General features: G+C 38.6%; 3 protein-coding genes across 4 annotated transcripts in view; 1 reads left to right on the top strand and 2 right to left on the bottom strand.

The window, feature by feature from the left end:
• Positions 1-1245: 1245 nt before the first annotated feature.
• On the bottom strand, positions 1246-4186 carry churc1 (churchill domain containing 1). The gene is made up of 4 exons (XM_061243258.1): positions 4009-4186; positions 2982-3117; positions 2824-2894; positions 1246-1750 (listed from the first exon to the last, which is right to left on the bottom strand). The coding sequence occupies exons 1-4, from the start codon at positions 4045-4047 to the stop codon at positions 1658-1660; spliced, it is 339 nt and encodes a 112-aa protein (XP_061099242.1). The 5' UTR covers positions 4048-4186; the 3' UTR covers positions 1246-1657.
• A 448-nt stretch (positions 4187-4634) lies between these two features.
• On the bottom strand, positions 4635-9968 carry mbip (MAP3K12 binding inhibitory protein 1). Of its 2 annotated transcripts, XM_061243334.1 has the most exons (9): positions 9787-9967; positions 9216-9332; positions 8895-9050; positions 7817-7913; positions 7036-7101; positions 6593-6742; positions 5810-5907; positions 5644-5682; positions 4635-5523 (listed from the first exon to the last, which is right to left on the bottom strand). In XM_061243334.1, exons 1-9 carry the CDS (start codon positions 9934-9936, stop codon positions 5416-5418), a joined length of 981 nt encoding a protein of 326 aa, XP_061099318.1. In that variant the 5' UTR covers positions 9937-9967; the 3' UTR covers positions 4635-5415. The 2 variants fall into 2 exon arrangements, with proteins under 2 accessions (XP_061099318.1, XP_061099319.1); XM_061243335.1 differs by lacking the exon at positions 6593-6742 and having other exon boundaries at positions 9787-9968.
• Positions 9969-20048: 10080 nt separating this feature from the next.
• Positions 20049-23603, top strand: part of LOC133128818 (apolipoprotein B-100-like) — a 33207-nt gene continuing 29652 nt past the window's right edge. The window contains exons 1-6 of the mRNA XM_061242626.1: positions 20049-20103; positions 21943-21987; positions 22232-22344; positions 22479-22624; positions 22855-23002; positions 23265-23417. Of these exons, the coding sequence (XP_061098610.1) occupies positions 20049-20103; positions 21943-21987; positions 22232-22344; positions 22479-22624; positions 22855-23002; positions 23265-23417 (660 nt within the window). The remainder of the gene's footprint in view (positions 20104-21942; positions 21988-22231; positions 22345-22478; positions 22625-22854; positions 23003-23264; positions 23418-23603) is intronic.

The raw sequence follows: 23603 nt of genomic DNA, 5'->3' as shown, positions 1-23603 counted from the left end.
ATATTAAGAGGACTGGAATTAAATATATATATATATATATATTTTGCCAAAACCATCGTCTGTCCATAATCCACTGTAATCACATATAAATTCACAAAAACATACATTCAGGAAATATGAATACGTGAATGTGATTCCTTAGAATAGATGGTATTTACATTATATTCGTTCATTACCTCTCTGTGTGTCTTCCTGAATGAGAGGATAATAGAAATTGAACTGGAGTGTATTCTCACTGACTGTTCCCAATACAGCATTTATTATTTGAAAATGCATTTGTTTTTAACACTGAATTCAACTTCTGTTATGACACCTAAGGGCAGCCTTTTTGTTGATGAGGATCACCATTTTATTTACCAAAATAAATATTATGGACTAAGAACATACCAAAATCAACAAGTTACAAAAAAATAATCATCAAGGGATATAGACGGTACACAATTTAGAAGATAATTTGCTGAAGAGAAAGTTAGCTCAGCAGATATGTATCATTATATGATACATATGTATATTATCAACTATCTCATCCAAAAGTTTTTCAATTTTTAGGTTTTGAATAATATGTCTATTGAAAAGGGGCTTCCACATTAGCTTGCATGCTTAGTCTATTCAATGGCTGGTAAGAAGCTAGTCAGGGGGTTTACCAGCCAGAATTTTACATTCCCATTTCTTTTGAATGGCCTTATGACTAGCTATGCTGTGATAAGTGAGACAACAAATATCATTCGATATGTCTTCAGCCAACATGGCCTAGGTAGTCACAGGACTTTTATACTTTTCATCAGGTATACATAAGCAGTGGAAATCCATCACTCACAGCTTCTTGTTTGACCTGTTTCAGAAGCCTAGGTCAGCATTTCCAATTGCTGTGACATTGTAAGATTACCCATTATAGTGCTAGAAGGCAATTTCTATATTCTCCATGATTTCTGCAGTTAACATAATGGATGACACGAAGGATTCGATCTGCGGTGAGACATTACTGCCGTACTTGTTTTCATCAGTAGAAATGTCATTATATTTATGGGTTACAGATTTTACATTGTCAACACTGCAAGGGTCCGATGCAATCACAATGCTCTGTTCGGATCTTTACATATGAATAAGAACTGTAAGTAGTATATATATTTGATCAGTACCAGAAAGTATTGAGCAGCAAGTAGACAGTGAATCAGGCTATATGCTGCCCCTCATAAGATAATCTGTTTTACATACAAATACTATACTAAAAGTGTCTCCAAAGAATTCCATAGGTTATATTTATTTCTGTCATTCCATAAACATATATTTTGAAAAGAACACATATATATTTTGAAAGAATCATTCAGTTACAAAAACACATACAAAGCATATGCTCTATGTTGTAGAGCAGTGGGATTTGTTTTTTCAGTAATTTTTCAGGGCATATTCAGACCAGTCATATTCCAAAACGCACACTTTCTGTGTTTTTTTACTCAAGGGAATTCCAGGAGAATTTTGTTTCATAAATCGAAATGAGCTGGAGTTTGTTTGACAAGATTCTCAGCATGAATAAATGTCACAGCTGTCAATATGGGACAGGGTTGATTTTTAAATGTTTAGGACAGATCTCAGATGAGAACAGTCCAAAAACACAGTAATACATGTGGACACAGAGGTGGTTGGAATGGTCGGTGACCTAAAAGAGAGGGGCCGTTTGCCTGGGGTCGTCGGGTAGAACGCTAATGGAGTCCTCAGCTTTCCCACAAAGCAGACACAGCATGGTGTACTCCTGCAACACAAACACACAAGTTCTCAGCAATCTTTTAAAATGTATTACCACCCAAACTCATAATTTATGGATTTCATGGGTTCATGGCAATGTTTAAATACATCAGATATTACTTAGCCAATCAATCTTTGCCTTTATTATATGCAATAAAAACATTACTGAAATTATATTAGAGGTTCTCAAATTACAATGGTGAGGACTGGGGGCCAACCACAAAATTAGCACTGATTTTCTACTGATGAATAAGCAATTGATAAGCAATTACAGTTAAATAGAGTACCTCACAAGCTACTGCTATAAATTATTCATCCAAGTTCAAATGAAAATTAATATTATAGTTTGGGTTCGGGATAGACAATGATGTGGTTCGTATCTCTCTAGACTCTCTGCATAATAGTAAAATAAGAAACTTAAATGTTTTGATACAAATAACAAAATAAAAATAAAATTGGCTAAATTTTAGAATTATACATAAAATTTCAATACTGCGCACCCCCAGTTTGGTATATTGATGAAAAAATATGCTCTGATGAACACATGATATCAAAATACTACATACAGTACTATAGTTCAATGCTGATACAGAATGCTAGTGTGACCCCTAGTGGGAAAAGTTGAACCTGCATATATTTTGTTGATTTGGAGACCATGTTTTGTATCTGAGTTCAGGGTTGGAAGACTATCGAATGTGTTTGTTGATAATATTACTCATGAACTAACACAGAGCACCATTTTGAGCCACCTACTGGTTAATATAATTGGCAAAAATACAATTAACTCCAATGTCTACGCTGCTGATTCTCAGCTGTGTATAACTGTGGTAGCCGATGAGGGCTGTACTATACATACCTTAGCAAAATTCCCAACAATTTGTGATCAATTTTTTTTTATTTCTTTTCGCAAAAATACTCCATACTGCACATTATATTTTTAACTGTTTATCATACTGACATTTTCTTTTAAATCATATATATCGCCCTCATTAACAATACACATTCCCAGGTCAGACCGCTTCAATCCTCCACAGTACATATTCTGTCAACTTCAAAAGAAGATAACACCAAGATCCTTACCTGATAATCGTCCACCACAGAGAAGGTATACTCATGTCTTGCTATGATATGATCACAATTTTTGCACACATCTACAAAACAAAAAACGAGGAGGACAAAATTATATATTGAGATTAGGCGCTATTAGTGTAGATCAATCAGATGCCGTTATGACTCACGGTCGTAAGTGACGATCTCTTCTCCATCCTCATCTTCCGTGGCTTTGTTGCTGATCAACACAAAGTCCCTCTGGTGGCACTTGGCACAGCCCACGTAGTTAATAAGGTAGGAGCCATTCTCCAGACAGGTGTTCCCCTGCAAAGGACATCAGAGGCACAAACAGCAATTATCGTGATTTTGTTTTATTTCGTTTTTCTGGATACAATACTATTGATGGGACCAAACAATAGTTGTGCTCTTGCCTGCACCTCCGTTAACAGCACTTCAATGTCGCAGATAATTCTTTTTTTACTATTACTATTTACTATGTTTATTTACTATGCCAATTCTGCAATTATGTTCCCTTAGGCTTACTACACTTACAAGTGCGTTACTTGGCACAGTTTTACTGCAATTTGAAAGAAACTTAAGTAGCGAAATAAGATTCACTGAGCTACCATAAGGATAATTGAAGGCGTTGGCTGGGTGGAGTCATCATAAAGCGCCTTCTTGTCTGCACACTTTTACGGATATTCATAAATAAAAGTATGAGTGATTTACGACATTTTTTTCCCATCCGTATGCCCATTTTATGAATCATGTGTGCGCACGATTTAGTAACGATAAAAAGTACGGCGAAATCCACGCCAATTCTACGCATGAGGCCCCAGGCCATGAAGCTGCTTGCCATGGGCAGGGAATCAGGGATGGACATGTGTTTTTCTGTTCTACATTGTGGACATGACAAAAAGATTCAAGAATGTGACGTACACACGTTGCGCCTGGGCTTTTGGCACATGCGCACTAGAAGCGGCAATATACAGGAAAAGCGGAACAAGTTCAGCACTGGCCGCCACCATTGAACTTAAATATAACCGCCACCCTTTAAAACTTTGGACTAAAATGTGTAGCGGAACCGCAGGCTACTTCACGCTCTGTTCTGAACATTAGCTATCTCATACATGATGCATGCCAGACATGGGTAAACTGAACGTATTTGCAGCGTCAAGAGCAGTGTCAGTCACAACAAACACGAAGAACACATACCCGATCAGGATACTCTTTCTGTACGCAGCTGTTACACATACTCCACTTGCTTTATCAGATGTAGTTTCAGCTTAAATATGAAATATCACACTATATTCGTATTTGTGACAGCACAGTCTGAACCAGCCACCCACTCAGTCTAAACCTAACCCCAATAAGAATCGAACTTCCGGTCCGGTGGATTGTGTCGTACCTCATTTCAAAATAAAATCACGTTTTATGAGTTTAAAAAATGAATGTATGTGCTGTCATACATCAATAGCGCGCGGGTTTTGCTTAAAAAATAAATGAATCACATTTCACTTAATTGAAAAGCCAAATTATTAATTGACTTATATATTCACATGGTGTACGTTTAGCAGAAATATATATACGATACAAGTCACTACAAGTGTGATGGGGTCACCTTACGATCTGGAGGGTGAAGTGCATCTTGGGAGCTGCATGAGCTGCGCTAAATCTGAATACTGAAACTAGATTGTGTATTGTGCATCTTCCATACATTATGCGAAATACCAAGAAACACAAAAGAAAACATGTTGCATGTGAGAAAGAATAAAAAAATGAAAAAAAATTAAAATCACATCATGGTATCAGTAGAAACTGTTAGAAAATACATAGAAACATAGAAAATAAAAGCAGTTTTATTGCTACCACTTACACACAACTTAAGAGCAGGGAGCACTCAAGTTCCCAGTCCCAGGAAGAATGAAAACTTTTGGAATTTCTCTTATTACATTTCAAAATAAAAACACAATGTAAATGATTACTTTAACATCTAGTTGAAATTCTATCAAGACTAAACAAAAGACTATAAATAGCAGGGGGGGAAAAAACCCCATCGTCTTCCACTTTCAACAATGAAACCACAGATGAAACGGCAGACTACTGTACAATATTAAGCGTTGTCTGCCTTGTATGTATTTAATTAAAATAAGTCCGGATACATTCGGTATTTATATATTTATTGATAAGTGTTGATTTCATGAGGACACAAGAATGTTTGATGACAAAAATAGACCTTTCAGCCCATCTAGACTCATCATTTGTGCGTATTTAATTGACAAAGTCAACACCAGTGAATACTTCATGGTTAAGTATTTCCATTTAGAACCATCTGAAAATCTCACAACTCATTGGTTTTGGAAATTAATTACAAAAATGACATTCTTATGAATATTTAGTTATTTGCCTCAATAAAATTATCCCCCTGCGATGGTTAATTCTCCTGGCCAGATAAATCCCTTCATTTATTTTGTCCAGTCATTTTCAGTACTGTATACCAGCACAGTACTTCAGGGTAAATTATGACTTAAGCAGGATCTGGTCATTGCTACTCGTCACTGAATCACCTCTTTGGCCTCCGGACACCACCTTTCACAACGTGGAGTCATTGGCATCCACCAGTCAAAAGGGGAGGTCTTCTGTATCTGTAGGTTGTGTCTCATTCACTTTCTTTAGAAGAGAGGCCTTGAGTGCGTTGATCTTTCTATCCAGCTCTGTCAGGCTGCAAGCCTGTCTCACAACACATAAATGCACACACATGCAGACAGACACGTTTGTGTAAGAGTTGGTTCCCTAATACTACTGTAAATGAGCCAAAGTGATGAAAAGGCATTCAGAGGAACCACTTACCTGTGAAGGTGTTGCTTTAGACCGCTTGTGCAGATTTCCCTTAAATTAAAGAATGGTATTTACAATCTTTCACTTGAAATATTTCCAAAACAAAATGTAGTTGCATTTGATTTCCATGGTCATATCAACAATTGTAATTCTTCTGTTTGACAGCATTCAGACTCACTGTGGACTGGAAATACTCAGGAGAGAGGCCTTCTAGCTCCAAGATCCGGTCCTCCATGCATTTCAGCCTCTGGTAAATATTCTGGGGTACTGGTCTGTCTAAAGGGGAAAAAATATCAAGATCACATACATAATTTTGCTGTACATTTTAATGGCACCATCTCAAAGGGTTAGAAACAATCATATGCAGTACTGGTCTTGAATTTCTGTATGGCGCTGGAGGGTAAATTTACTAAAGAGCTCAGTTTTCCTTGCAACCATAATCACCATTCATGAGATTTTCTATGCAAAGAACTTGTAGAAATTAATTAAAGTATTTAATGTACTTTAATTAAAGTATTTAATGTACTTTAAGTACATTAAGTACTTTAATTAATTTACAAATGCTTACACTATTATTACCATGAACTTTTATCGGCTATAAGTGTGAACTATTAACGCCAAAAATAAGGATGCCAAGAACTGTCAGTAACCATTTGCAAAAGTAGTCATCTACAGCACATCACCACGTTATTTGCCATTGATAAAATCATACATGCATAATTTAAAATATGCACTTGCCATATATCATAAAAGCTGGATTGAACAAATAAATTTATTTATTTTTTTCTAAACTTTATTTCGTACAATTAAAATAAAAAACAAAACAAAAAATAAAGAACAAAATAACAATGATAATAAGTCCGAAATGGAATAGGAAGAAGCAAAGCTTATCCAGTCCTATCCCAATCTTTTTAGGTTTTTAGGTTTGTAAAAAGAAAAAAGAAATGTAGATATGCCTCACTTGCAGTCAGATTCAGGTGTGCCTCAATGTTTTGAAGTCGCTCCTCGATGGCTGGGTTTCCACACGGAGCGATGCTCTGCTTCAGTCCAGAGAGGTCTCGGTGTCCACCCACCCACGTCTGTGGTCCATACCGGTTCACCACCCTCGTCACTGTACCAGACCAATATATATATATATATATATATATATATATAAACCCTGGGTGTGTCGAAGTGTCCCTGAGCAAGACAACTAACCCCTGAATTCTCCTGATGAGCTGGTTGGTGTACCTTGCATGGCAGCAAATCGCTGTTGGTGTGTTAGTGTGTGTATGAATGGGTGAATGAGAAGCATCAATTGCACAGCGCTTTGGATAAAGGCGCTATATAAATGCCACGCATTTACCAGGGAGGAAACCAATGTTCAAACTGATGTTAAATAACAAAGGAGGTTAAGTAGCTTACCTTTAACATGGCTTTTGAACCCAGGGAAAGGTGTAAAAACAGCATCAGTTCTGGCACAGCTGTTTTCTACATCACAAAAAAAAATTCCAATTTCAGCTCATCTGTCCATCAAAACAGTGCATACAATTTTGCCAATACATGAACAATAGAACCATCATTTTATGATACCAACCCAGTAATACATGCAACCTGTAAAAATGTCCAAAATACTACATGGATCTAAATGGATTAAAAACTGAATACATTTTTAATGTATTTGAGGAAGCCATCACTTTGAGCGCATAAGCTCATTTTCTGATACAGGTACTGTGATATTTTCCAGTTTCACCCTTTAGTCCACCAGCTGACCTGAGCATTTCATGAAATGGACGACTTCATGTGCAACTGGCATAAGCATACTACAGGTGCTTGAAGAGTTCAAACTACATTATATGTTGCTTTGATTAAGAGTGTCTGCTAAATAAATGTAATGTAACAAAAGTGTAACCAGTGTCTGGCTACATGCATGTAGGAGGATGTGCTTGCTGCATGCACTCAACCTAAGGCTACTGCATCAATAGAACTGACTTGCAAATACAAATGGACATTCAAAGCTGGGGGAAAAGTAAATAATTTTGGATGATTATAATTCTAATTGAAGATTCCATAACAGGGGATGCTTCCCCTCTGCAAGTATTCCTCTTTCAAACACAACTAGATAAGATTCATATTAATAATAATAATAATAATAATAATAATAATAATAATAAACTAATATACTGCAACCATTTGCCCGTCTCACCTTGATTGCAGTCGATCACATTGCAAAACTCCCTCACATTGTTTTCATTGATCTCCAACTGTTTGCGCTCAATAAATGCTGATATTCTTCTGTCAATCTGCAAGTGGGAGAAAAAAAATGAAATAAATCAGTTACCAACAAACGATTATATTACCTCAACCAACGTCATAATTTTTCTGTAGGTAATTTGGAATTTCCGACAGCAATTGTAGGCCATCAACTCAGTACAACACAGTGCCAACGTAAGCCCTGAAATGCTCTGGTGGGTTACATTACATTATTGGCACTTTGGCAGACGCTCTTATCCAGAGCGATGTATAGTTGAGTAGACTAAGCAGGAGACAATCCTCCCCTGGAGCAATGCAGGGTTAAGGGCCTTGCTCAAGGGCCCAACGGCTGTGCGGATCTTATTGCGGCTACACCGGGGATCGAACCACCAACCTTGCGTGTCCCAGTCATTTACCTTAACCACTACGCTACAGGCTGCCCCGAACAACTGTGAAGCTTCTGCTTCCCCTTTCTAAAGCCCACCAACTGAGATACACAATCATTGTTCCAGCCAGCTAACATAGGCAGACTGCAAGCACTGAAGCAGCCACAAAAATCTCTTGCACAAACAGACCCTCCCCACTAAATCTCTCCCTCCCCAAGTAAAGACACTGCTAGGTCAATTATTCATAGCCCTGCAGAACTCCTGCCACAGTGGGCACTGGCCAAGCTAGGATTTGGTGCATAGCTAAGTGAGCATCACAGCACAGAGAGCCAGTCTTTTAGCAGGACGCTCCACTTAGGTGCCTCACTGCGTGTTCCGCAAAGGAACATCTAGAGCAGTGGTCCTCACTCCTGGTCCTGGAGAGCTGCAGGGTGTGCTGATTTTTGTTTTTTTCCTTACACATCAAGCAACCAATTCAGACCCAATAAACCAGGTGAGGCAAGTTAACTGTAATTAACTGCTTTAATTGATCAATTAAGTGCTGTGTAGCAACAATGGCCATCACGGCTTGCAGCCACTGACCCAGAGGATAACCACTAAAATACACATTGGCAACCCAGGTGGTCAGATGCTTGATTATTTTACCTCTGACTTGCTTGCTCTGATCTGCACATTGACCTCCTCTTGTTGTGAGAAAGCAGAAACACTCCCCATCTCCTCTAGCTGAATAGCACCTGCATCGTTCTTCTGTACCTCACTTGCATCTGGCTTCATCAGCAGCTTCAGGTTTACAGATATTGACTGAATGACAAGAAGCACAAAGTAAAATTAGCTTTTTAGCAGTATTACAAATAAACTAATTCAACCAAATACAGACCGGACAAATATATCAAACCAAATTAATATCAAAATAATACACACTACATTTACCTGCACAAAATACATTTCCTCTTATTTATTTATTACCTGCAGTGTGGAGATGTGATCGTGCAGGGAGGCAAGTACGTCCTTTGCTTGAAGAGCTGATACGCCGACATTGGTCGGATTGGCTTCAATTTTTAAAGCTGCTTCACCTAAATTCAGCTTTAAGGAAAAGGAAAAACGGGTCACTACCCTTCACTCATTTATCTGTCCCCCTAGAAATGAAACTGATAGCATTTTTTCGCTCATCTGAGGAGAAGCACGTCAGACTACGGCAGTAGGTACGTTGTAAGATGCTCTGTGGTGGGAGAGAGACGATCATTGTTTAACGTGCCTAGCACCCAAACTATCCTAACAAGGATGCAAGGTATAACACAAAATTTCAAAAGGACAGGTAATGTTTCGTAGAACACCACTAATTATGCTACGATTTAAAATAATTTGGTTAGTTTGATTGAAGGGACAGAAGTTATGAAACTCAGAGACAGATTTAAACAACATTGGCGTTGAAGTATCAGGCGGCTAGTCTATCCATTTAAGTTAGCTAACTCGCTAACATTAGCCAGTGGAAAGAAGAATTTGCCAGGTGAGCGTAACATGTAGACATTAGACGAACCTCTGTGCTCAGGCGTGTCATTGACTTGAGGATATCGCAAATGAAATCTCGAAGTGTGGACGTTCCCTCATTTAAAATTATTCCTCCAGTGCGCTCATGCTCCATCTCAACTCCACCAACCATATCTAGCTCCACAAGATCAGCCATCATTGTGAGTTCTTCTTCTGCTCCTTTAATGATGTTTAATGGCGACGTGCGACCAATTGAAATGGGCAATACTGCCACCTACTGTGGAGGCAGTAGTCATTTGCACACAGAACTGTCAAGGCAAATTAAAAACATAATTATGGCCATATTTTCCGGCCGGCGTCTGCCTTTTTGCGCGCTGGCGTGCTGTTGATTTCGCAGTGTGAGGTGAGCCGCTACTCGTGGTGTGTCAATCTAGAGTGAGCAGCTCATTGCCAATTTGGTCTAGTTTATTGCAATTTTCTGGCCAGACAGGTCCGCATTTCGCCCTTTTGCCAACCACCTGCTCAACCCAGGTCTTAAAGCCTGATGTATACTTCTGCCTCGAATCTACGCAGAGGCTACGGTCATACAGTCATTTGCGATTAACTGTATGGATCTTACTTCTGTTAAATTAAGGGCGGATGAAAGCAGTGGCGGGATTCACAAAGAACTGTAAAAGAGCTTGTCTACAAGTGAAAAGAGCTCGACATTTTGTTTTAGTTATACTTTATAAACAACATTTTAATTGCTTAACACACTGCAATAACGTATGTGCATATTTGTAACTTAATAAACCTCCACTATTTTTACCCCTGTTGCAAGGTTGATCCAACAGGTTGCTCCGCCTATCACTGAATCTGGCGATTTAATTGATAATTCATATCTTTGATAATAATGGTCGAATTAATATATTTTATGTGGTGTTTTAACTGTTGACATATTTGCTGTTTTAAATGTATTTTCATAAATCCTAACTTTCCCGACACACAGAACCGTCGAACTCAAGATCATTTGTCTTCCTAATAATTTTAGGCTCTGTTATATCCATTATTGTCCACCAGAGAGCAGTGTTAGATAAAACACCGTTAAAAGGGTAAGGAATACACATTCAATAGGAAGCATATAGAGGTTGGGTAAGTGACCCCTGCTATCTGTCAGACTAATGGGGTGATGAGTTTGGTAAACTCCTTGATCCTGCCCAGTTGTCTGACAGAGAGTGATGGGGGCCACTTTTACCCATGTGCAAGAATATAGGGAGAGGGTAACAGGCAGTGCCTGCTTGTGCACATACAATTTCCATTTATCTACAGAAGGTAATGAAATCTAGACGGACATTCAAAGGAGTTAATATCGATGCTTCAAAAAACATTAGGGGTCTGTTTAAAAATTATAATACAGTAATCACTCCTATTTCAAATACTTTACAGGAATGCAGTGATTGTAGGTGACAAATACCTACATAAAAAATTGTATAAATGCACTGTAAATGTTTGGGCTCTAATAGCATCGTTTAATAAAAATAAGACATATTGGTTTCATGCTTTAGCTTAAGGGTATCCGTTACCTATGGTTACATAATTATTGGTAAAAAATGTGAGGCTTCAGCACATGTATGCTTTCAGGGTCTTATCCCCTGTGTGCTGTAAATGATTGATACCTAATTGCCCCAGTATTGATAAAGTGGTGTGGCAATATTTCAATGATATATTTGCAGGAAGACAAGGGACCCTCTGGAAGGCAACTACCAAATAGGCATAATAATTACTTTGATAATTATAATTACAGCAATGGAAGGTATTAGGACAACAAAAAATGGTAATAGGGACAAAGGTAGTAAGAAAAAAAAATCAGCATGATTATAATGAATGTACATAGTTTTTGTTTCAAAATCTATAAATGGGAAAGATTATACTTTTTTAAAATATATATAGTTCTAGATCTTAGATGGTTAAAAAGATTTAACTTAAGCACATCGAAACTTACACCTGAATCCAGGCTAAATGATGAAACCTGGGGCCACAAAGCAGGATTACTGAGTTAGCTGGATAAGTGCACAAAGTAAAACCTGGAACAGCACTTTTTGTTTCAGTCCATGTTCCAGATTTGGGCAGGTTCTTGGTTTTACTCAGAACAGTTATCCGGCTAACTTACTGATCCTGTGTTTTGTGGAACAGGCCCTCGATTTCTCATCTTTGGTTTTACGCTTTCAAGTATTGCTTAAAAAATGTGTTCAATTAACTGCATTTCACACTTCCCAAGTGCGTATTTTTCTTAACAAAATATCAGTCACGAGTGTAAACACGCCTTCAGGAATATCATTGTCAAGGAGAATTACACTTTAAGGGATTTTAAAACATTATCTGCTCAGTCTCGCACTCCTGTAGGCGAAATCTCAGACAGTATGAGGTCATTTTTATGACTGAGCAAAGGTTGGATCCAACACTGAGGGCAGCTGACCAAAGTCCGCTAACATGTGTATGTATGTGTAAGCATGTGTGCATGCATGTGTGTATGTGGGTTAAATATGTGGTATGAAATGTGTTTCACAGAGGTCTTTCTGTTCCCTCTAACACTTATCAGACAGACGAATCAGTATTCTTGATTGCTGGCTCCATTGCAGCTGCACTGATAAGATGCGTAGAGCTACTATTGTCTCTACTTGAAACCACAGTTTTATGGCTGTTAATGGTATTGTAAAATTTTAAATCAATGATACACACTGTACTGGAATGTATTGGAACTCATCAGTTTCAGAGAACTCTATATTAATTATTAATTATATATATTAATTATATATATGAATTATGACCATTTTGTTTTTGTACTGACCTCTTGTTTTGTCTCCATCAACTGTTTTGTGGTCATGCAAGCAGGACATGGCACCTTTTGACTTAAAGTCAGGCAGTGGCCATGCATGTAAGCTAATACTTAAGTCAGAATGTGTCGTTATTTGAATCATTATGTAACGATAATGAAACAAGCATTACATTTTAAAAGTCTGTGTCCTTCTCTGAATCTCTTTATTTTATATATAATTTTATACCTCAAAGACATTAATAAAGATTATTTTGCAATAGAAAATTACCACATGTAATTATATGTATTACTTGACAAATTCTCAAACTATTCAAATTGTGACATGATTTCTCTTAAACTATAAGTAAAAGTTTTCTTACTTGAATTTTTGTGTCACTCATTGTTCACACTCATTTTTATATTAGTATGTCCTTCCCTAATTTTCTCACAAATTCAGATTATCCCATTGATTTACCAGCACTGCTGCAACCTCCATGATCAATTTGTGAGAGTGCAGGCAAATATGTGCTCTCTGCAAAAGCATGTGATGTCAGCAGTAGCTTTAACTCCCAATGCATTTTGCGAGTCACGCTCACCATGGACATGTGTAGAAAAACAGTTAATGTGCAGCATAACAGGTGGACTTGCAGGTGCCCTGTAGGGGATGTTATTGTGCACTGTATGATAGTCTTTTATTATATCTGTATCTGGATTACATGCTCAGCACCACATACACACAGAGGTAATCACACACACATACATGCACCCACATACATGTACGAAGGCACTACCAAGGCAACTACCAAGTTGGCATAATAATAACTTTGATAATTATAATTACAGCAATGGAAGGTATTAGGATTACAAAAATTGTAACAGGGACAAAGGTCGTAAGAAAAAAAATCAGCATGATTATAAGGAATGTACATAGTTTTTGTTTCAAAATCTCTATTTCTTTTGGAATAGTTCTAGATCTTAGATGGTTAAAAAGATTTAACTTAAGTGCATCGAAAGCCTAGGCTACCACAATGTTGCCCACCTCTGTAACTGAGAGGTAGAGCAAACTGCGACTTGCACAATGGCACAGCCGGCTATTGTCTCAGATAGGATGGACTGTTGCAACTGGCTTATCACTACTGAAAATGTTATAAACTGAAGAGGAAAAAATTATTACAGGTTAAAATAGGGTAACCTACTGTAACTGAAACTCTGTTCTCTGCACCTATACATATTGTAAAAGTAAATGAAAAGTAGATTCAAATGAGAAAACCTGCACCATTACACCAATATTGTTGACACAAGGCAGGATAGATCCTTGAATTCATACTGTTTGTGACAAATTCTGTCCCTGCCTGTCACAGCAGGAATCGAGATTCATCAGACCTAGAAATGCTTTTCTATTTTTGGTGATTGCATGCCCACTGTAGCCTCATCTTCCTGTTCTTAGATGACAGGAGTAGAACCCAGTGTGGTCTTCTGCTGTTGTTTTCCATCTGCTTCAAAGTTCAATGTTCAGAGCTGCCCTCTGCACACCACACAATAGATGTTATTTGAGTATTCCTGGCCTTTCTGTTTCTGAATGACTCTGACCTCTCCCATCAACAGGGTGTTTTCAACCACTGAACTGCCACTCATTGGTTTTGTTTTTTCTATTTCACATCATTCTCTGTAAACTCTAGCAACTGCAGTACATGAAAATCCCAGGAGGGCAGCTGTTTCTGAGATGCTGGAACCTCTATTTCTGGCCGCAACAATCATACCATGGTTAAAGTTGCTTAGATCATGCATGCATTTTTCCCAGTCTTATATTCTTTCAAAAAACGAAGTCTTCACCATGTCTGGATGCTTTATATAGCATGCTTTACATATTGAGCCACGTGAATCGTTGCATTGTTGGCTATAAGAGACCAATGTGCAGTACACTCAATCAATAATACAAATTATATACATTGAAGACACAATGTTTTGCTGTACTGATTGAACTCTTGGATACATGTTATGTGTATATACAGTGAGTTCCATAATGTTTTAGACAAAGACATATTTTTTCTTGATTTGGCTCTGTACTCCACAATTTTAGATTTGTAATTACACAATTCAAATGTGGTTAAGGAGTTTAGGAAGGCACACACTTGTGTACACTTAGTGAGCACTTTATTAAGTAGACCTGTACACCAGCTTGTTAATGAAAATATTTAATCAGCCAATAATGTGGCCGCAACTAAATGCATAAAAGCATGAAGACTTGGTTAAGAAGTTCAGCTATTTTTGTGATCAGAAATGTGATCTAAGTGATTTTGATCATGGAATGATTGTTCGTGCCAGACAAGTATCTCAGATTTGAGTATCTCAGAAATTGCTGATCTCCTGAGATTTTCATGCACAACAGTCTCCAGAGAATGGTGCGAGAATGGTGAAAAAAAGATCCGGTGAGCAGCAGTTCTGTGGGCAAAAATGCATTGTTAATGAAAGAGGTCAGAGGAGAAGGGCCAGACAGGTCAAAGCTGACAGGAAGGTGACAGTAATTCCTGTCAGCTTTGTCAGTGTCATTGGTATGCAGAGATGGGAGGACCTGCCGGAAGGACGATTATCTGGAAGAGTGGCTAGACAGTTTCTTGTACTCCAAGCAACCAATAACAGCCTTGACCTCCCACCCACTTGGCCAGGCAGTTTATGTAAACAACCCCAGGGGCTTGCTTTTCTGCTTTTTACTTTTTCTTCTTTCTACGTGAACTTTGGTGAACTGTTTTGGGTGAGTCCCAGACTTCAACGCCTTCACCTATAGATTGGATTGCCGTGCTGCTGGACCTGCAAGCATTGATTCCTGTCACCTGTGCCTGGGATGCTACAGTGTTTGCTCTAACTCTGACATCCGTGGAGAATTTCGTTGTCATCAAACTACACAGAGCTGTATTCGGCCATTTTGAATCTTGCACATCCTACAATTACCGGGTCTCGGGGATCATCCCTTCTATTCTCATCCTTTTCCTCTTATTTACACTAGACTCGTAAGTAACACTGTATTCCCAAGTTCAGCCAATTTTACCTGAGCATACCTCAGTGTGAGACAAGCTAGTCTATATGATACCTACTGTAACCATCTGTGTTATCAGTTGAGTGTAACCGATTATACCAATAATAATACCACGCTGCATGTAACCTTATATGTGTAGAATTATATTGTGTCAGTATCTACTCAGTAGCCTGCAACTACATTTCACATTAAAGCTTATATTTTTGTATACATGATTTTTTTGTGGTTCCTCTCTCATGTGACGATAGGATCCACCAACAAAGTTAACTAGACATCTGAATTCATAAATGTGTAGGGAGAATTCCCTCTAAATTATGTTACATGTTAAGGTCAATAAACTGAGCGATCTCCAATTATTCTGGGTTTGAGTGCTGAACCACTAGCTGAGAGTGACCCTTAACAGTCCATGAGCCATTCACACGGCTGGCAGGATGCGCAAGTCGCCCTGTGGTAGCAGAGCGGAGTGGTCGAGCTGGTATGTAGAGCTGAATTATGTCCTGTAGGTAGGGAGCTGCCCTCATGTTGGCTGCAGCGTGGGTCAGAGTCAGTGGATTGACTTTAGCAGGGGCTTGACATCTGAAAACATGGAAGCACTTGGATGGTGTAGGCTGGCAGACTTGCAAGTATGGAGTTGCAGTAATCTAGTTGTAAGCACATCTATCATAGCCAGGAGAGCAGTCTCTGTCAAGCAGTCTCTGTCTGAGCAAGTCTCTGTCGTAAGATTTTCACACCATTCTCTGCAAGCTTTAGAGAGATCAGCAGTTTCTGAGATAGTCAAACCACCCTGTCTGGCACCAACAATTATTTCACGGTCAAAGTCACTTAGATCACATTTCTTCCCCATTTGGTCAACATTAATCCTGTCACCACAAATATTGCCCTACGCCATATAATAGATTACTGTTAAATATAAGCCAAATTGTACAGAGCCCATAAAGGGGCATTCTTTAGAGTTAGTTTTCCAGTGAGCCCAAGATACTTCATGATTCTTTTTTTGCAATTGTTCCTTTGAAAATATTTGTCCACCCAAATCTTAGTGGTGGGGCTGCTCTTTTTCATAGTTGGAAGATTGTGGCTTTATAGCACTGCCCAAAAACACAACACATAGGCTACACCAGAGGTCCATTCCAGAAAGTAGAAACTGTAGTCCAGAAACCTCGGAACGGCCAACCAGGAGTCATTGACAAGCAAATTAATTAGAAACTAGTTCCAGTAAATTTATGACCAGCTAACTGTTGATTATGGAGCTGGTGTGAACTGGTCAACCAGCTTTTAGCTGTTCCAAAATTAGCCTAACTTGAACAGTTTTTCTCAGCAGGGTAGTGCATGACAGTGCATAACTACACATTGTCATAATATTGATTATTACAATAACTAAAAAAATACAATTACTGTTAGCAGCTAGGTTAGGAAAATAGAGTGGCTGAACCTTGAGCCAATAGCTAGGCCTATCGCACGTCTCAGTATCACTTTGGTTGAGCAAGCTGCAGAGCTAGTCTCACCCGCCTGCTCGTTCAGTAGTCTAGGCACTTTCTTACTGCTACAGCTACAGTTTTAAAGAAAATAAACTTGAAATCTGTGTGGCTGAATTTAAACAAATGCATGCCTATCATATTTTCTTCCAGCTACAAAGAAAATACTTAGAACCGCTAAACACACTTGATTCAAGAAAGAAAAGAGATAAAATCAACGTGTAGCTGCCCAAATTGCATTCCAGACAAGCGATCACTGAAACTCTGTATACTATTGCTTATTATCCAAGCGAAGAATACATATCTAGTTATAAAATGATACCAGGTCATTATCAGTAGCAACAAGCAAATTAGCTATTCGTTAGCTTGCCGAATGTACAAATAAACACCTGAGACACAACGCGTGTGCAACAATGCTCGCAACGCTCGCTACTGTGTTCATATTGCCTCAGGTGGCTATTTATAAATTTGTCGGCTACTATGGCTAATTTTCTTGTTGCTACCGATAGAGAACTGGTATTGTTTTATAACTAGATATGTAGTCTTCGCATTCACACCATTGGCTGTGGCAATTAGAACCATTTTTCAACCAATGAGCTCGAATTATTTTACAGTTGTGCAATGTTATGGTACCGAGTGATGGCCCATCAACTGTATATTTTGAAACCAGAATTTAAGGACTAGGAACACAGGGAGAGTCAACATCAGTGAGCCCTTTTCAACAATAGGAAGGGATTTATAATGGTCTTGTAACAATGTTTTAACGCAAGTATCTTACCTATTGTCCCTTTAAATAAACACCACCTTAATCAAATCACATTCGGTGTTATGTTAATTAATGTATTGAGTTTACATGTTGAATTTTCATGATAAACGATGTGGCCTTTTGTTAATTTTTGTGTTGAGTTTTCATTATTAGTCGTGGTTATTTGATAATTGGAAATATGGCACAGAATAGCTTCCATAGAATACAATATCATGGGATCAAGTTTCACTAAATTTCTTTGTTTGAGATAAATGAAGTGTCTCCAATAATCTCCATTAATAGACTCCATTACTCAGCCTCATCTTCCTGTTCTTTACTGGGCTGGAGGCAAGATGCCAGCCTCAGTGAACACACTTTTACAGAAGATGATTCCACCTGAGAATGGGAGAATGAGGAGACAGGTATTTTGTGCAGCCATTCTCCATTGTTTCAGCTAAGATAGAATGTAAGGTTAATACACCTTATGGGAGGCATCTTTGTTAAATTTTTTACAATTTTCAAATGATTATTTTGCTATACCTTCCCTGCAGGTGCCTCAGAACATCTTGAGAGAAATAAGTCACAATGTCAACAAACTGATGAGCGAGCTTAAGACCCAGCAGTCTCCCGATGCCCTGGTTTATCTGAAACTCTTGGGATCTGAGCTTGGATTCATCAAGACTACTGAAATGGAAGAGATGGCGTACTCTGCTGCCCTGTTAGCTGATAATCTCCTCAAGATGTTTCCTACTGATGTATGTATGGTATTGCACAGAAAACCTGTAAAAACACTATGAAAATCAGGCCAGACATAAATAAATGTACACATAAAATACATACTGAAGAGGCAAACTAAAACATGTCATTAAAACTTATTTCTAAATTACTATTGATATTATGTCACCCATACTTCAACATGATACATAATTGTAGAAAGCAGACTACAGTTATACTAATTGAAATTCAAATACAATTTAATGTATGTTCATTTCTCTTTTTCAGATCATGAAGCTTCTTTCCAGCATTGATAATGAGTTATTTATGCACTACATCTTCATGGACAATGAGTTCTCCATGCCAACTGCTTCTGGTGTCCCTCTGAAAGTCTCTCTTTCTGGTACCTTTGCCCCTGGAGCCAAAGGCGGACTGCACATAACTCCTGGGCTGGTAAGTATCACAGTTGTGTTCCACAATCCATTATGAAGGTATTATCAATGGAGATAAATTGAATGCTATTCTTTTAAACAACATGCCATTAACTGTGCCCAGACATATCTTTCATGCCTTCCATTGGAGTGGAATTTGTGACAGAGATGGGTGTCCACATTCCTGAATTTGTCATCTCCGGTATTGCACACCAACATCTACCATGAAAGTGCCCTCAATGCCAAGGTTGCCATAAGCAACAGCCAGTTCAAGATTACTGTCCCAGCTCCTCATGGTACTCAATGACAGAACATGATGTAAAAAGTTTAAAATGGACACTTCTGCATCAATTGGCTGATCCTCAACAAATGGCCAGACACTGTAGTGTGGTGGGAGGTAATGGGGTTGTATGGGGTGGAGTGTTACAACAGTCCAAGCTATGTTGTCAGGCACAGAAAGATTTGGGCCTTCCATCGGCCAATTTACAAATGAAAGAATTGTTAGCTAATTTAATATTAATTCTTTTAAAATATCACGAAATCAATCATTATCCACAGTGTTTAACAATCCTTAAAGATGTTATTCCCAAATGAGCATTCTCATGAGGTGTCTATTGAGTTAGAGTCAGTTAAGATTTTAATAAATGTGTACAGTAGGGGTAGCTGATCAAGGCAATAACAATTATATGCTATAATTATATTTTATCACTATAAAAACAAGACAATATCTGTCAAACCTTAGAATGGAAATGCTTTAAAGTAAAGTAAAACAATATTAAACAACCAGTTATTAAAATAAAATAATGAAAATAATTGACTGCATGTATTCCAAAAGCCATCCATCATCTTAAAATCACTTGCAAGGAGATAATTATTCGGTCAAAAAAGCTGTACAATCCATAAAATCCAGTGCTTTTTTCCCTTTTTTTATTTTTTATGAAATGAGTTGGCTTTTGTCCTGCCACACATATGGTCTGACCTTTGGAGCTGCAGCAGGGCTTTTGCAACTTGGATGGGCTGTACTGCTTGAGTTATAAAAGACAGGAGTAGGAGCTGTGGAACCAGTCTTGACTCAAAGAAGACTCGCTATACCGGAGGAACAGAGCTTCATCGAACCCATCATGGGGGACACAAAGCTCTGCCTTCTGCTGCTTCTGTGCACCTTTGCCTTTGCCCGTAAGTACTTGAGCACTTGCGGTCAGCTCAGGAGATTTATTTTGCCTAAAACATTTGAAATACAGTGCAGTACGTCAGTAAATTTATGTATGTTCTTTTGGCTCTGTGCTCTATTTGAAATTAAACAATGAAGATGAGGTTAAGGTACAGACTGTTGCCGTTAATTTGAGGGTATTTACATCCGTATTAGGTGATCCTTACATCCCTTTTTATACATAGTCCCCCCATTTTCTGGGACCAAATTGTAATTGGACAGTTGGCTTCGGAGCTGTTTCTAATTAGTCAAGTGTATTGATTCACTTCCCTAGTGCATTTAACAAAGCTTTCAGCATCTAGTCTTGATTCTAGGCTTTATCACCTTTGGAGTCTGTTATTGGTGTTTCTCAATATGGGGACCAGGGTTGTGCCATTGACTGTCAAGGAAGTCTTGATGAGGCTGAGAAATAAAAAAAGAACAGTCAAAGACATAGTCCAAACAATAGGATTACCAAAATAAACTGTTGGGAACATCATTAAGAAGAAAGAGAGCACTGGTGAGCTCAGTAATTGCTAGGGGGCAGATAGGCCAAGGAAGACCTACAGTTGTTATGAAAGACCCCTAAACACCTGTCTGACTGTAAGAAAACTCTTCAGGAGGCAGGTGTGGATCTGTCAGTGACTACTCTAGTCTCCACATAAGACTTCAAAAACAGATCTACAGAGGCTACACTGCAAGATACTAATCAATTGGGGGAAACCAAACCTTAATTCTAACCCTCTGCCCCCCTCATCTGTGAAACATAGTGGTGGGGGTGTTGTACTTCGGGCATATATGACTGCCACAGATATTGGCTTAATTGATGATGTAACAGCTGACAGCAGCAGAAGAATGAATTCAGAAGTGTGCCCAAGCATCTAGTCAAGTTCAATCAAGTGCCTGCAAACGCATTAGACATTGCTTCATCCCGCAGCAAGGCAATGATCCCAAACATATACTTTCTAAAAATAGTTTGTTCAGTAAGCCTATTGTTTGCCCCCTGAATCAGACAGTTTCTTCTTTATTTCTTACCATCAGAATAGCTTCCTTGACTTTCATTGGCACTGTTCCTCATGTTGACGATTGTCAATACCTGACTCCAACGATAATCTAAAGCCTAGAATCAAGACTAAATACTGAAATTGTATTTTACCTGCAGTAAGGAAGCAATTGACTACACCAGACTAATCAGAAACAGCTTAGGAGCAGTCCAATTACCTTTGGTCCGCTAAAATGGGGGGGACTACATACAAAAAAGGTTGTAATTCCTACACGGTTCATCCCATATGGATGAAAATACCCTCAAATTAGAGCTGACAGTCTGCACTCTAACCTTAATTTCATTTCAAACCCAATGTGTTACATAACAGAACCAAAACAACAAATGATTGTATCATTGTCCAAATACTTACAGACTGCAATTAATGCTGCTTTTATTTATTGTCTGGTTAAAGACATACATTTCTAGTAGTGATGAATTTGAAGAAATCACTCTTGATAAGTATGATTGAAAATTGAATAAATAATATTGTTATTCAACATTACATACGTATCTTACCATTACCAATTTCTGGTGGCAGTAGCTTAGAATTGAAATTTCGCCCTTGAGAACAATTATTGTTTCATACGGGACCCCATTAAAATAAAATATCAGATAAAGTTTGTCATGACTTTGTTAGTTTTCAGTATTTTCACAGATAAAAGTTGCAGAAAATATGTTTTTTTGTTTCTGCAATTTTCATGGTTCATAGTTGATAATTAATCATTTTCATAGGTCATAGTTTGGCATGCTTGCAGTTTTGTGTTTATATTTTTTTCTCTAGAAGAGAACATTGGGAGTGCTGAAGAAGAATCTGCGCCTTGCTTGTGTAAGTCACTTCCAAGCAAAACTGACTCTCACCATCATTAGGAGAGGACATTGTTTGACAAAAATGGCAATGTACTATGCAGACAGAAAAGAGAAAATACACTCAATGGCCGCTTTATTAGGTAGACCTGTACACCAGCTTGTTAAAGCAAATATTTAATCAGCCAGTCATGTGGCAGCAACTAAATGCATTGTTTGGAGTCAAAAGCTTTCCTGACTGGTAAAATAAAAATTATCTTTTTCAGTGGCAAAAAGGTTTAAAAGCTTTAGGAACTATGTTTACCAGTATGAAACCGAAGCCCTCAATGGAGTGAGTGGAACGTCAAACCACAGGAACGGCGCCAAAGCAACTTGTAAGGTAAGTATGATGCCTCACTCTGGGCCCTATAGGTGAACATAAAGAAATATTAATGTCACATAAAGCAATGCTTATCTAGCTGCAGTTAGCATCTCTAGCGAGCATTTCTCTAACTCCTTCTCTTTCTACGACAGGTCGAGATCGATGTGCCTCAGACATGTAGCTACATCGTGCGCACCCTGGAGTGCACACTGAGCGAGGTGTCTGACATCGACCCAGAGGGGCTGCCTGTATATGGACCTGCTGCTGGAGCTGATGCCTTCCAGGCTGCCATGGCAAAGTACGTACAGCTTTCAGCACTCAAAGGCCCATTGCTTCTCATTAGCACATAATTCATCTGCCCATATGCCCAAAGCAAACAAAATGTCAAAATAATGATGGGAAAATACTGGCAGACAAGTAACAAAATCACTGTCTTTCAAAAAAGGACAACATTTACAAATATCTTATTTAGTACTGTGTCTCTGTGTATTGAGTGTGTCACGCTGATGATCTCTCCTCATGGACTAGGAACCCATTGAAGTTGACTGTGGAAAGGGAATCCAAGGTCAGCCTGTTCCCTGAAGAGGATGAGCCTATCAATGTCCTGAACATCAAGAGAGGAATCATCTCTGCCCTCCTTGTGCCTGTGCTGGAGGAGGAGAAAAACAAAAACATGGTATGGAAGCATGTAAAATGACAATAACAATAGCAACTAACAAATTGATATCATGAGAATTGTCCGATGACAGTGATTATAATTACTGTGTTCAAACTCAACCAAGTTATCAGTACTCTACTAGTCACAACTGTGCAACATATGAGGCCTTCGTAGCAATGGTTAGTCAGCCAATACCAGAACAGTAACCAAGTGGTGAGAACTATATGTGGATTTAATATGTAAGTATGATGTTTCTGACTGTTTTTCCCCCTTCCTTCAGGCCACTCTGCACGGTATCTGCAAGACCGACTTTGCTGTCAACACCAGGGAGGACATTGCTACTGATGTCACTGTCACAAGAGACCTGTCCCGTTGTGATGCTTTCACTCCCAAGAAAGATGTTGCCAGCCCCCTGGCACTCATCTCTGGCCTGGTAAGACCTCCAGCCTATAGGGAACTTGAGCAGCAGATCCCCAGGAAATTTGTGCAATTAGTTTTACAGCTGTACTTGTGGGTGGCCTGTAGCATAGTGGTTAAGGTACATGAATTGTGCAAGGCCCTTAACCCTGCATTACTCCAGGGGAGGATTGTCTCCTGCTTAGTCTAATCAACTGTACGT

This window comes from Conger conger, chromosome 5 (assembly GCF_963514075.1).
Source record: "Conger conger chromosome 5, fConCon1.1, whole genome shotgun sequence".
Taxonomy (NCBI): Eukaryota; Metazoa; Chordata; class Actinopteri; order Anguilliformes; family Congridae; genus Conger; species Conger conger.
The sequence above is the reverse complement of the archived record's forward strand: the minus strand, read 5'-3'. Positions and strand labels throughout refer to the sequence as shown.